We start from the raw sequence: 13,567 nt of genomic DNA, 5'->3' as shown, positions 1-13,567 counted from the left end.
TATAACTTATAATAAAGTTTGTAGAATTGGGCACTGTAAAATTAGGATAGGTATACAATTATTAAATAAATAAAATTACTCATTATATACTTTTTTTTAAATTATGTTTTTTCTCATCCTCATTTTGCCTACCCTGAAAATTTTTCGCCTTGAAATCTAATAAAAATGATTTTAAATCCAGCCCTGTCATTTCACTTTCTGACATTTCACGATCGTGTTCAGCGGTGAGTTTCGAGTTTGTTCTTAGACATAAGTGCTCTACTGATCTGTTAATGAGTGGTCACCTCTCAGACATTAATGTTTAAGTAGTAACAATTGCCAAAATTGTAAACTTTCAAAAAATTTATAAGTAAAATGGATAATTGCCAACATATTCCAAGTCTCCTGTTTTCAACTTATTGTGTAAATATGATACTTTAATGGAAAAACGTGTCATCTGATATTAAGTGTATTTTTAAATCCACTAACAATAATCCAGACTTTTATTATCCTTCATTTATGTATAACATTTAGACAAAGAAATCTCTTACGCGCTCTGCCATTGTTCTTGAATCAAACAAAAAATACGAATTTCCCATTAATAATAATTAAATATTAAAACACAAAACATGCTATTTAAATACTTATCCTTGTTTATAAGATCTACATTAGACTACAAGCATGTGTATTATTTGTTTGTAGCAAATGAAAACATCACAACGGTAGGAGCTCGTGTCTAGAAGACAGAGCGAGCCGCCCGCGCGACGCCCGCCGTCGGCAGGCGCTGGCGTGTCGGCACACTTTTGTTTACTAATCCTATTTGTAACTAGGTTTACAACTATATACCCCGACTTCATATGTTTTGTTCAAATAACTACTTACAAAGCTATCCTTATCCTTGATACTAAATTTTATAAAACTGTGTTATTAATATGTTTCTTCCAATATGAAAATTGGTATAATAATCCATTGTGAAGATACCCTTTTCTATCTTTGCAACGGACATAGGTCATAAGTTATTTCAGAGTTACACTCGCATCTGACATGGAATAAATTACATATAAAAATTCTAGTACCTCTAATATAACCCGATTGGAAGTGGAACATTTGTAATTATAGCTTTGTAATTATAATTAGGTACGTTTATAAGTTGATTATTATTAAATGTTATTTATTGGTTATTTTTAATAAATAAGTACCTACGTATATTTTGGGTTGTATTGTTAAATATTGTGCTGCAAAAGCATTAGGAACACATTAAAAAACCTATCCGCATCATAAAATATTGTTAATTTAATCGGACAATAAAATAAATATATAGTTATAGAGTTTTATAAAAGTTATAAATAATATTAGTTTTATAATATTTGCGTAAATTTTAATGATTTTTTGGATATATGTCTCTTACTATATTTTATTAGGTAATTTAATAAAAAACAACACTTAAGCTTTAACAACAAGTTAAAACTATGAGCTAATATATAACTTTAAATATTTTTAATATTTCTGTGTTGTAAAATAATTTACAAATATAGTTTTAATAGCATGTTTTTAAGGGACACGTGTATTCCCGAAGTGCATCTACAGTTCGTCGCCCGTTTGTCGCGCCTGTCCCGACCGTGTAGGCGCTGTTTACAATGATGATTTGAATAAAACTTAGTGAATATCGCTACTTCTTTTTCATAAATAATGAGTTGAAAAAAAAAGTAAGTTTCATAAAAAAATATATTCATAACATTAGAAATAGTTCAATTTATAGAAGAGGCTCTAGTAAGCATTTGCCAAATATAAATATGTAGTTTAAAAAAATTGAGGTGAGATTGCTAATGAAAACAGAAAGCAGAAGGCAAAGAGTATAGAAGCATCGTGAATATTCAAGTTCTAATATTTTAGAAAATATGAGCAAGGCTATGATTAGGTTGTGGTCCTGTTGTTTTACACTCTTTCTTGGGAGTACCACGCGCTCATCTATTATTTTACCGGCAAACATCAACACTTTGTATTGCTGTTGTTGTGTTTCGGTTTGAAGATTAGGTGAGCCAGTGTAAATACTGATAATATCACAAGAGAGATATCTTAGTCCTCAGGATTGGCAACGTATTGACTTTGTAAGGTGTAGTTTATTCTTCTTTCAGTGCTAGCGTCTCAGCAGTAGCAATCTTCCTTAGATAAAAAAAATAAACAAAGTTTCATAATTATTAATGACATATTTGAAACAAAATAAACGGTCTTTTATTTTGTGAATAAATGAAACAAGACATCAGTAAGTGTTTCATTTCATTAAAAGGAAACAACAAAACAATTTACGCTTCAAATGTATTTGCTCTGTTATTTAATATTATGTATCAGTTGTCTCTATTTGAAGCAATAGCACCCCTCCGAAACAATAATTCACTCCGCATTAGTATTCGCTCACGGTGGTGAGTGGTGAGCGGTGCGTGGTGGTCGTGGCGAGTAACAGTAACAGTGAGACAATGTAGTGGCGCCTACTTATTTGTGATCGGCGCGGGCGGTGCCGCGGAGCCGCGACCGACCGCCGCCCGCCGTCGAGCGGCGCCCTGCGGTCCGAAACGTGGCCACGGTCTGAGATAGGAAAGGAAGGCGAATGGGCCTTGTGATATACTTGGAAGATGCAATCATTTTCGCGTATCGTATCTCAGATAGATATCGACAATTTATATGTATTTTATGTATATCATTTTGGCTTGAGAACAGTTAGCAGTTATACTTGTTTAAAATTAATTAAATAACCTTTTTATACTTGGCACAAGACTAAAAGTTTTAGGCAATATGTATATGATTGAAATAAATTTGAATAAATATAACACGCAAATTAAGTAATTAAAAATTATTATAATTATATTATTTTATAACTCGATTACTGAAAGCTCATTCAGTTTACGAAGAAGTCGCACGCTCTTCCCTTGGAGCGCCGCCGAAGAGGCCACTAATGATTGCCCATGATTTATTTGGGAGCCGTTTTTATTGCTGCCTGATTCTCGGCGAGATGGCACGAAGGTGTAATGCTTGTTTGTGTCGCATTGTTTGAAGCTTCGCGCTCAGGACATTGACTCGGGACAATAGCATTATGTGCATAAATATTTAACCGCTATTTTATTCTTAGTGTTGATGATTTTTTTTTATCTAACATCACTGAGATTTTTGACATCGTAATTATGTAGTTTGTTTTATTTTTTAAACTCTTAACAGTTTATTAAATTTAAAATGTCTTATATAATGTATTATTTTTGGTTTCTTCTTGTTGGAACGATTTCGTAAGACCTTTGTTACGTTTGAATAAAAAAGACATATGATCGTAATGTGGTAGTATACGTTGAAGACAATCATGATATGGGTAATAAACTACTTATTATTCGACATTTTAACGTTGTTAAATGATTGATTCATTCAAAATAACGTTAAATTATATAGTAAACTTAATGTACAATAATTAATATCAAATTATTCCCATTTTTATTTAAAGTAGGAAGCCGGTAGATTTGGCAAAACCAATCAAACCTACCTAGTAAAGTGGCCTATGGCTACGATGAGTTTTTTATTGGTCACGTACAATAGGTTTGCTTTTGCCAAAGATATATAATCCGTTTAGTTTTTAATTATATCTATCGCTCACATATAAACTGTAACTGTTAGAGATAGGTTTATTTTTTAAATGCCTAGTTTCTTAAATAAATAGCCTGTGGATGGAAATCGTGGAAGGTAGAATTTTCCTGCGGCTTCTGATTTGTATTGAATACATTCAGTACAAAAGATTTGTTACATTTTAAGTGACTCTGATCAATGTTTTCCTAATTTCTATATTTAGTATCAATATATAAGAGAATCTACAAAACTAGGCAATTATTTTTGCACAACTGAGCAAAAGTTTTTTTTTATTTGTAATAATGGTAGTGAGTCACACAAATGGGAAACCTAATGGTGAGTGGTAACCAACGTTGGGGCTAAATAAAATATTGACAACCCTTACATCGCCAATGCGACTCCAAACTTGGGAACTAAGACGAGATCTCCCTTGCACCACTCATTGGTCGTTGACGTTAAGGAAACCTTGTGCATTGTGTTCATTGACCAAGTACCCATTTACCATCAGTTAAATAGTAGCTCATTTAATAACCTAATTAATTTTTTACTTATCTAAATTACAAATACAAAACATGCCTTTGCGATTACCAACCAAACTTCCCCTGCTGTAAGTTCGAAAACTTAAGGCTCAATAAAACACCACGAAATTTTTACAATATTTATTAAAGTAAAAAGTATCTACGTCTAATACAATCTAAACGTCCCAGAGAACAATAATATGTAACAAGTTTTAGCTGTCGTTGTATTCATTACGCGTACAAACGTGTAAACAAAGGACACATGACAATATAACGTCCGAAAAATATTTAACTATTTTAACAACTACGTCATACACACTAACATTCGCCAAACCGAGAATCGAATATTATGGAAATGTCTTTTTAAAAAGTCATTTTATAGATCATTGTCAACCAGCGTTGCAGAACTAACGATAGTTTGACTGTCGATAGTTAACCTCGAAAACTATTCAGGCTATCGATAGTGGACTATCGATATGCAACACTATTGTCAACTAATGGTGCCCATTATGACCGTTTGGGTTATAGTACTATGTTTACAATTTAACTTAAAATTATTAGTAGCGGCGAATTTCCCTAAAGAACGAGACCCGAGAGATCGATATTTTATTCGATTTATTGTAAGTAAAATCACCGTTCACAATCATTCGACAGTTTACAATCTCGCGAGATAGATCATAATGTAATCATTTACAATTTTACGATCGTATATAACACATATGTACTACAATATGTTTGGTGTCTGTAATAACAATGACGCTTTTATAGTCATAGTACACTAAAAAATTGTTTAACAAAAAAAATATAATTGATTTTCCTTTGGCGAATTGTAGGATATGTTCCTGCGTTTATTATACATTATAAAGAGCGAGATTTTTCATGTTACTTTGTTTACACTTCGTGTACAACATTAATTTAAATAAACTATATATATATATGTTTACTAAACATATTTAAAAATATTTCGATCAGAACTTACAAGCATATGTTATATCTATTATATGATAGTAATACGGTCTTAATAATATCTTCATAACTCCAACCACCGCCTTATAATATTCGAAAAACTCAGTTCATTTCAATTATATATTTAAACAAGACCCGCTCGTTTGGATTTCAATAGAATTTGTACGGTTTTCTTGTATTGTTTATTAAAGAGATAAATTATATTGTCTATGCAAGGAATCAATAGATTTTATGGACACTTTCCACCCTCAATTGAATATAAACCAATTTCAAATGTAGAATTGTTAGCACTTTATAGTCAAACTTAAAGCAATATTCATATTTTATATTGTGGTCAAGTGTTTATAAGCACAGATTACATATTCTATTGAAATCATCTACACATTAAAAATTTTTTAAGGTTATTACTATGTAAAACTATATGTATTTTTAAAAATTTGAGTTCACAATCACGGACGAATTTATATAATTGAAAGTTCAAAAAACTTATTAGTTAATATTATTTATCAATAACAATATGTAACGGCGGCGGTTACTTTGTGCGTATTACAAAGAAATATTACACATGAAAACATTTAAATCAATCGAAAATGGTAAATTTTTTTTTACAAAAACCATTTTGGACCCCATTCTTTTACACAACGCTCATTGATCATTGTCTCGATCAATAAAAAAAAATACCTTGGCGGGAAAACTCTTTCAATAAAATTTGAGTATCCGAACATCAAACTTTATGACGAAAAAAAAGAAAAATATCTTCAAAGTTTAATTTTTTAACTGTTTAATGCATAATAATTAACAACTTCTTAACTAATTTTATACATGACAAAAAATGTTATTATTTAAAAGAATTGCCTACCTTTTTTTAGATTCATACCTCATAATTTTTTACTAACTCTCGCGGTTGAAATAAAAACAGAAATATTATAAACAACTTGCCTATCTATAAAATCCTGTAAAAAGTTAATTTAAGTAATTACAAAGTTAGCATTACAGAAAATATTTCAACATTTTTCTCACTTATCAAATTCTCAAATCTAATGCCTTAAACATATTATGTACTATGTCGTATCAAATTAAGTTTCAGACTAAATTTTATTATCTAAAGTCAAAATCTATCCGTGTTATATTAAAATTTTAATTTCACAACATATACTTTCCTTATTAATAAACATTGTATAACGGTTTACCATAATGCTTTGTCTCCTTCCTAATGTCAAATCACAGAAGACAGAAAGGGACAGCGTGCACCTTTATAACCACTACACTACATTTTTTAATAGGACCGTACATATACTTATAATAATAATCACTATTAATATAAATAATAATGCTATTTAAAATTGACAAATGAAAACTATCAAGAACATTTAAATTCAACTCCGATAACAGTAGTTGCAGATCAATAATGTGAACTCGTTATAATTGTTATATTATCAAGAGATTGAGGAAAAAATTTGTGTCCGGAATATCTTTACAATGAAATATATTATTTTGTCAAATTTAATATACCTGGAAAGATCTAGACCTGAATTTGTTCCTTTTCAAAAAGTTAATTTATTGTGATAAGTTTTCTCGGTGGTCACATAGTATTTATTAATTTCGAGTGATTCCAGTAATCATCTATAGATCTATTCACTTTTGAAATAGTACCCCCTTCACTGGAAATATTCAATTTACACGTTATCTTAGTGTTCGTGAGATGTCTAATGTAAGAATAAAAACAGCAAAAAAAATACAAATTAGATCATATTAGTTAATAAACGCTAATTAGATAATTTAACGCGAAGCGGCTTCGTGAGTGAACGGATCTATGACGATAAGTTATACACATTACATATCGGTCAAACATGAATATCGTTTCAGGATCTCCAATCCAAATCACTTTAAATTTGACGATGCACATGAACTTTTAAATATTATATCATCACATTGAAATAACTTATTACTTAAAACTGTTATGTAATCTTTTACCTTTCAGTTAAAAATACGAATCTAGAAATTACAAAAAGTGTATTTACAGTGATTGAAAAAAAAATGAAAATTATACGTGCAATTGATATTTTTCTTATAAAAACTTTATTTTTCAAATTAAGTGTATAACGACGACCCTGTTTTATAATAACAACAAAACTCAATACAGATGGGTGGTTTAAATCCAAATATAGTTTTACTTCAAAATTTCACGAATAATTCAACCGTTCCCAAAGTAAGAAGTAGATTTATCTTGCCAAGTGATACCGGATTCTATTTCCTGGTCTTCCGGCGATGGGAGGCATACGATCAATAGTTTCGGAACGTTCTCGTGGGCTTGAAGCTGCTTCCAGGGGATGAGTTGAGGAAAAGCTCAATGTAGCGGTGGTCCATGTTGTTCTTGTCTCGTCTCATAGCCTGCAAAATAATTTATATTTATAATACTCTTACGATGTGCCCGTGACGTCAAAGCATTAAATTATACCTCTAATAATATATGGCGTTTTAAGACCAACAACAATAATGCAATCATTAACTTAGCCACAGGACATTTTTGACATTTTTAATGAAATTAAAATCATTAATTCACAGCATCCATATTATTATCGGAGATACTGTTACTATAATAACTTACGGCCAAAATAGGTCAAAAGTTGTCGTTCCGAACTATTCATTCGCAAAATTATGAACCTATAGTAATGCCGGCTGCAGTGAAAGGGCACCGCGCGGGTGCGGGAAGCGACTTTGCCGTTTTTAAAGGTTATTGAACTAATGTTGCAAATGGTGATTTACTTTGTTTTAATTTCCGAGTGATATTTTTTGTTCGAAAATTTAACGTTTTTATTATCCGTCTATTAATTTTTTCGATAATTTTATCAGCCCTATATTAACGAGTACTAATCGACGTTTCATTTAATGTGATGACGCCGGCGCCACTCTGTGTATAAGAATGGCTGTAAGAACTAGTGCTAAGTTAAAACGAATTACACATATTCCCCTCTATTTGTGTAAATACCACACAATACTGAATCTATAGTAATATTATAATCACTAAAGCAACTCTTTCACGGTGAAGCCACTGAATACATTTTTAATGAAATTTAAACTTCATTTTTTTTTTTTTATAAATATATTAAAACAACATCTATATATAATTCCTAAATAGTTATTGAAATATACTTACTCTCATGGCGTCTTCGTGACATTCGAATTCAACGTCTGCTTCACCGGATGGTCTACCGCTGTTATCATATAGGATGTTTATATTCATCGGCCGGATAGGTTTAAAAAACTGAAAATATAAAAAGAAAATATAATATAAATATAAAATATTTCAGTAAATAATTATGATGGATGTCTTTTTTATTTAATCACACTTCTCTTCAAGTCAAGTTTATTTTAGTCACGGGTAGTAAGGCGTCACATTTAAATGCGTAAACGTTTAATATTTCTTTCACCGCCAAGTAAGCACATGTAATTACATGCACGAGGACTAGTATAGAGTACAGGGCTTTTAAATGCAGATTTGTAGTGACCAGTATGTTCGTGTGTTGCAAATACAAGTCTATAATATATTATTTTACTGTTTAGTGGACCTCAGACTAAGAGCCACTGGCGTAGTATACAGTTGTACACAGAGTGGGTATAGTACAGTTAAGTGCTCATACGTAAGCGATATCCTGCGGCGTGGCCTTGAAGGGCAATCCGCGCATGTGCACGCAGTAGCTGCCGCCGCGACGACCACCGCCGCGAGAGTAGCCACCCCCGCCACCACTACTGTTACCACCACCGCCACCGCTGCCGCCTGTAACGTGAGACGGATCTGTATGTACAAATTTAAATCACATTAATAACAATTACACGAACTCCCAACAATGACACGTCACAACAATAGCAGAAACTACAGTGTAGAAAAAATAAATCTATCGTTTGACAACTTTTGGATACTTTCTTGATTAATGCTGTTCATTGTATATGAAATTACAAGAGATTGCAATATCTTGTTTTATGTAAACTGTTAGATTCTTTGCAAGAGTTTTAGCGACAAGTTATTAAAGCTAATACCTATTTAATATCCCAATGCTTAAATTTGATGATTCAAATATTTTTCCCAGTTCAGGAACCTTATACTATGAGTATTCAGTTTAGGATTTTTTTATGAATGTCTTGCAAGATAATAAAAGTAGTAAATGTCTATCGGATAGATGAAATTAAACAATGTCTATATAATTTGCCAATCGTCCACAATGTTGGATGCCTTAACAGTAACAAATGGGTATAAAGAGTATTAAGGGATTTACGATACTGGAGACTCAATTTGATAATAGTATAGATGTCACAGCCAACTGTTTAAATTAGCCTTTAACTTATTGCCTTGACACTTTACTAGAAGGCTAAGGCTAAGTTTAATTCAGGCCCCTGATTGACTTGAAAGGGACTAGGCTTTACATTGGATGGAGGATGACGATGTAACTGATGCAAGCATGTACGCCTACCTCGTCCGAACGAGCTTCCCCGTCCCCTGTTTCCGAAACGGCTTCCATATCTGTCATTCCTATCGTAGGGCGTGGGTCGGTAGCCTCTCGAGGATTTGAACCCGCCACCGCTCTCCATACGCGAGCGGTACGCTCGCATCTCGTCCGCGGAGCTCATGAACACCTCTATGTATCTGGAAATGGGAGGAAGATATAAATACTTTGCGATAATCTTAAATAGTATTACGTTAACGGGGATTTAATGATAACTTTTAAATTCGTTGGTAAAAGGACGAATTGTCGATATGAATATAATTTCATCAATCTTCTGTTAAATTTTCGGTGCCATTTGTTTTTGCATCGTGAAACAAGATCCTAGATCCCAGAAAGCAGTTTTTCTATTAATTCGAACTATCAGAACCTGATTCGAAGGTTCTGATCCGTGGGGTTACAGCAATTTGGAGTAATATTTAACACCAGAGAGAAGACATACTTTTAATTGTATGTCAACTTTGAGATACATTTGATCATTTTGACATTCAGATCTAATGGATGTGACTCTGGTGTATTTTACCAGTATGGATGTTTTCCCTAATGACATATTTTGTGTAATTCTGCCCTACTAAACGTAATGGCGCATCCACACACTGCGTCGGGTTTACGCCTTGCCTATCCTGCCGGTTGCCACGCACGAGTCAGTGTCATTGTCAATATGTTGAAAAATAATATAACTAATATTGGCATGCTAATAGGAGCCTTTGTGATTTTGAGCCCTAATGTTTAATATTGGCTTATCATGAAACAACACAATATAGAGACTTGTGTAAGTAGAATAGCTAAGCATGGTACTATTCATCCCTTTTAGGGCTCTGTACGTCCAAAGTATAAAAGGAACCGTCTGTATGTCCGTCTCTCGTTGCCCGGTTTTTTTTTATTTAGAACATAAGAACGACCACATTCTTCGTTGTCCTCGTAAAAAATAATAATATAGTTTTAATCGCGTGTGCAGAAATTTAGATCACGTTTTTTTGTTTAGTTGGCTCTCCTTGTACAAAAAGTTTCGAAATACAATAAACGTTTGTGGCTCGCTGAAACAAAGGGCACTATGTGCATTGGCATAGCTATACCACTGATAAGTTTCATCCAAAGCCGTGGCATAATGAAAGGCGCATTTGCCAGACACGTATGGATGGACCATTAACTTTGATATCAGATTCGTCAATATTTAATAAATCTAAGTCCAGCAGTCTTCCCGTCTTCCTCTCCCGCCGCTCCCCGGTCCCCGTCCCGCTCTCCCCGCTCCCCTCGACCGCCCAAACCTTGGACAACTCAACAACCAATCACGATTGCCTTCCCAGATGCTACCAACCGTGACACTTTATAGAATACCATAAACAAAATTCTATAATTTTGATACCCATTGTCTTTTTTCATTGTCAAGTTTAAAATAAGTCTCCATACATTTTTTTTTCATTATTAACGAATAAGTAACATGGAAAAAAGTATTTGAATAATACTCCAAATATCTGTTTCTACAACAAGAGTTTGGTGAACTTCTAAAAAATAAAAAAATAAAAACTAAAATGAATGCCATTTTTGTTTATGATATTTATATATCAAAATGTCATGAGGAGCAGCATTCTAGAAATGCAAATTATATCGTTTATTAGCCCTTAATTTACTATATTATCCCAAATTTTAATCTATGTCATAACACCTCAATTACATGGTTTGGAAACTATGATTTATAGAATGAAACCCAGTGGAAAATACAACAGCTTTTTTTTATAGCTATCAAAACTTATCCATAGCACTATAAACCCAAATTGACACTTAAAATAATAACATAACATATTATATAGAAATAAATAATTCAAATTAAATAAAATTCTATAAACCACAGATTCAAGTAAAAGGGGCCCCTTAAGTAACCCTCTACACCAATATACTGAAGTTGTGGTGTGCATTGATCTTCGAGTGAGGATATTAGGCAATATCGTGGTGGACATTTGATGTGTAAGAACTGAGAGAAGCATTAAATACTTAATTTAAATCCACCAATTAAATGAAATTAATATTATTCAAAGTACTTTATTATAAAGATACCAATTATCTAAATAAATTGTTTTTAAAGACATCATTTTGATGAAATTTATGGTGTTTTATCATTCAATGTATTGAACTTTTAGTAAGCAGATTTATTATTCATTCTCATTTTTATTCATTACTCGGAATTCATTTGTATTAAAATATAAACTTTAAATGTGAATTGTTTTTATTTCAGTTTAAATCATATATATATTTTTTTTTATGTCATAGGTAGCAAACGAGCAGGAGGCTCACCTGATGGAAAGTGACTACCACCGCCCATGGACATCTGCAACACCGGGTCGTGTCGTTATATCTATTTTATAGATTAATATGTCGAGTCTAATATTTAGCTTAGTATTAAAATGGTTAAAATACAACGTTGCAAAATATCCGCACATCGCACACCACAATTAAATAACTTTCCCCCCACCTGTGTCCTATTTTCTCCCTGTCCCTGTTGAGAGCGTCTTGAGCGCTCTGCTTGTCAACGAAGTATACAAACGCCTCGCCCGAGGCCCGCCCCGTGTGGTCGGAGAGCAAGTGCACCCAGTCAGGGGCCACCGTCAGCCCTGCCCCGTCCGAAGCAGATAAAATCAAGTTACATGGTGCTAATGTATTCTCATGGCAGAAAAGTGTTGTATGACTTCTATCAAATGTAAATGATAATGAAATAAAAAGGATTTTTTAAGCAATTAAAATCCAATTGATAACTTGGGTTGTTTGGGAGATGATTCATTTTTGAAACTGTTTACAATTTGCTTATCACAGAGACCTAGGCTATTTGTCCCCAAGGTTTTAAGCTAGCTTGTGATGAAATCATAAATAATTACCGCTAAAAAACTGCACAATTTCTTCTTTAGAGCAACCGAAAGGCAAGCCTCTCAGTTTAACGACACCTACATCATCGGTGACATTGGGTATACTATCGAAGCCATTTTCACTTTGACGCATAGCGTTCAAAGCCCATTCCATGTCTTGGCGGTCAGTAGAAAATACTGAAACAAAAAATATGTTACTGTTAAAAAATTGCAAACTGCAATTGACCAAAAAATTATTCAAAGCTATCATTTGGAATGAACAACTAAAGAAAATGCAGCAAATAAAAATATTATAAAAATTAAGAAAAGTTCTCTTACCTTCAATGTATCTTTTCCCCATGTTTTCCTTGTCTTTTTTCAGAGCCTCCTCTACGTCTTCTTGACTTTGCACCTCAACAAAACATTCTCCTGATGGCCTTCCAGGTCGTACTTCAGTCAAGTGAACACCTAACAAAAACAAGAAAAAAACTGATATAACTGTATCTTCTTTTACTTAAAATAAGTATATACAAAAAGTTTCTTCTAACGTCAAAATAGAAAGCAAACAAAAAGGAATCGATTGTTTGTCGTGCCGCCATAACTAATAAATTATAATAATTACTTTAAATCAAAATATAAATATATGAAATTCGTAATTACCATCCTTTTCATTCAAAACATTTACGCCGTTTAAAAAATCGAGGACATCTTCAATTGTCGTAGAGAAAGGCAAACCCCGTAGTTTGATAATGTGGCTACCGTCACCCGAACCCAACATTTTGAGATATGGGACAGCAAATTCTTGTGTAATTTGAATTTATGATAAAGAGAACAAAAACAAACTATTACAGCTGCTAATAACTAGAGGCAATTAGCATTCCACAAGTTATAAATAGATAAAATTTACTTTCGGCGTCGTGAATTTTGTGACGTCTCTTTTGGCCCGCTTTTATCCTTTTTTCTTATAAGATGTTGTATCTACCTATCTTAGGTCTTACACTATGCAGCCTAATATATAGCAAAATATTAAAGCACATTCCATATAATTATTTTAACAAATCAAGTTTTTAAAAATTATATCTTTAAAAACGAGTTGCTACTCGTTCCAATATATATATTTTAAATAATTATTTATAATATTTATGTCTCAGAGTAGAAAACATTT

General features: G+C 32.6%; 1 protein-coding gene across 2 annotated transcripts; it reads right to left on the bottom strand.

The window, feature by feature from the left end:
* Nucleotides 1-4,227: 4,227 nt before the first annotated feature.
* Nucleotides 4,228-13,369, bottom strand: LOC113402405 (heterogeneous nuclear ribonucleoprotein H2-like). Of its 2 annotated transcripts, none has more exons than XM_026642644.2 (8): nt 13,063-13,369; nt 12,742-12,870; nt 12,436-12,600; nt 12,036-12,174; nt 9,536-9,708; nt 8,708-8,862; nt 8,224-8,331; nt 4,228-7,457 (listed from the first exon to the last, which is right to left on the bottom strand). In XM_026642644.2, exons 1-8 carry the CDS (start codon nt 13,178-13,180, stop codon nt 7,350-7,352), a joined length of 1,095 nt encoding a protein of 364 aa, XP_026498429.1. In that variant the 5' UTR covers nt 13,181-13,369; the 3' UTR covers nt 4,228-7,349. The 2 variants fall into 2 exon arrangements, with proteins under 2 accessions (XP_026498429.1, XP_026498430.1); XM_026642645.2 differs by having other exon boundaries at nt 8,708-8,844.
* Nucleotides 13,370-13,567: the final 198 nt, after the last annotated feature.

This window comes from Vanessa tameamea, chromosome 12 (genome assembly GCF_037043105.1).
Source record: "Vanessa tameamea isolate UH-Manoa-2023 chromosome 12, ilVanTame1 primary haplotype, whole genome shotgun sequence".
NCBI classification, from domain to species: domain Eukaryota; kingdom Metazoa; phylum Arthropoda; class Insecta; order Lepidoptera; family Nymphalidae; genus Vanessa; species Vanessa tameamea.
This window is presented reverse-complemented; position numbering and strand designations above follow the sequence as displayed.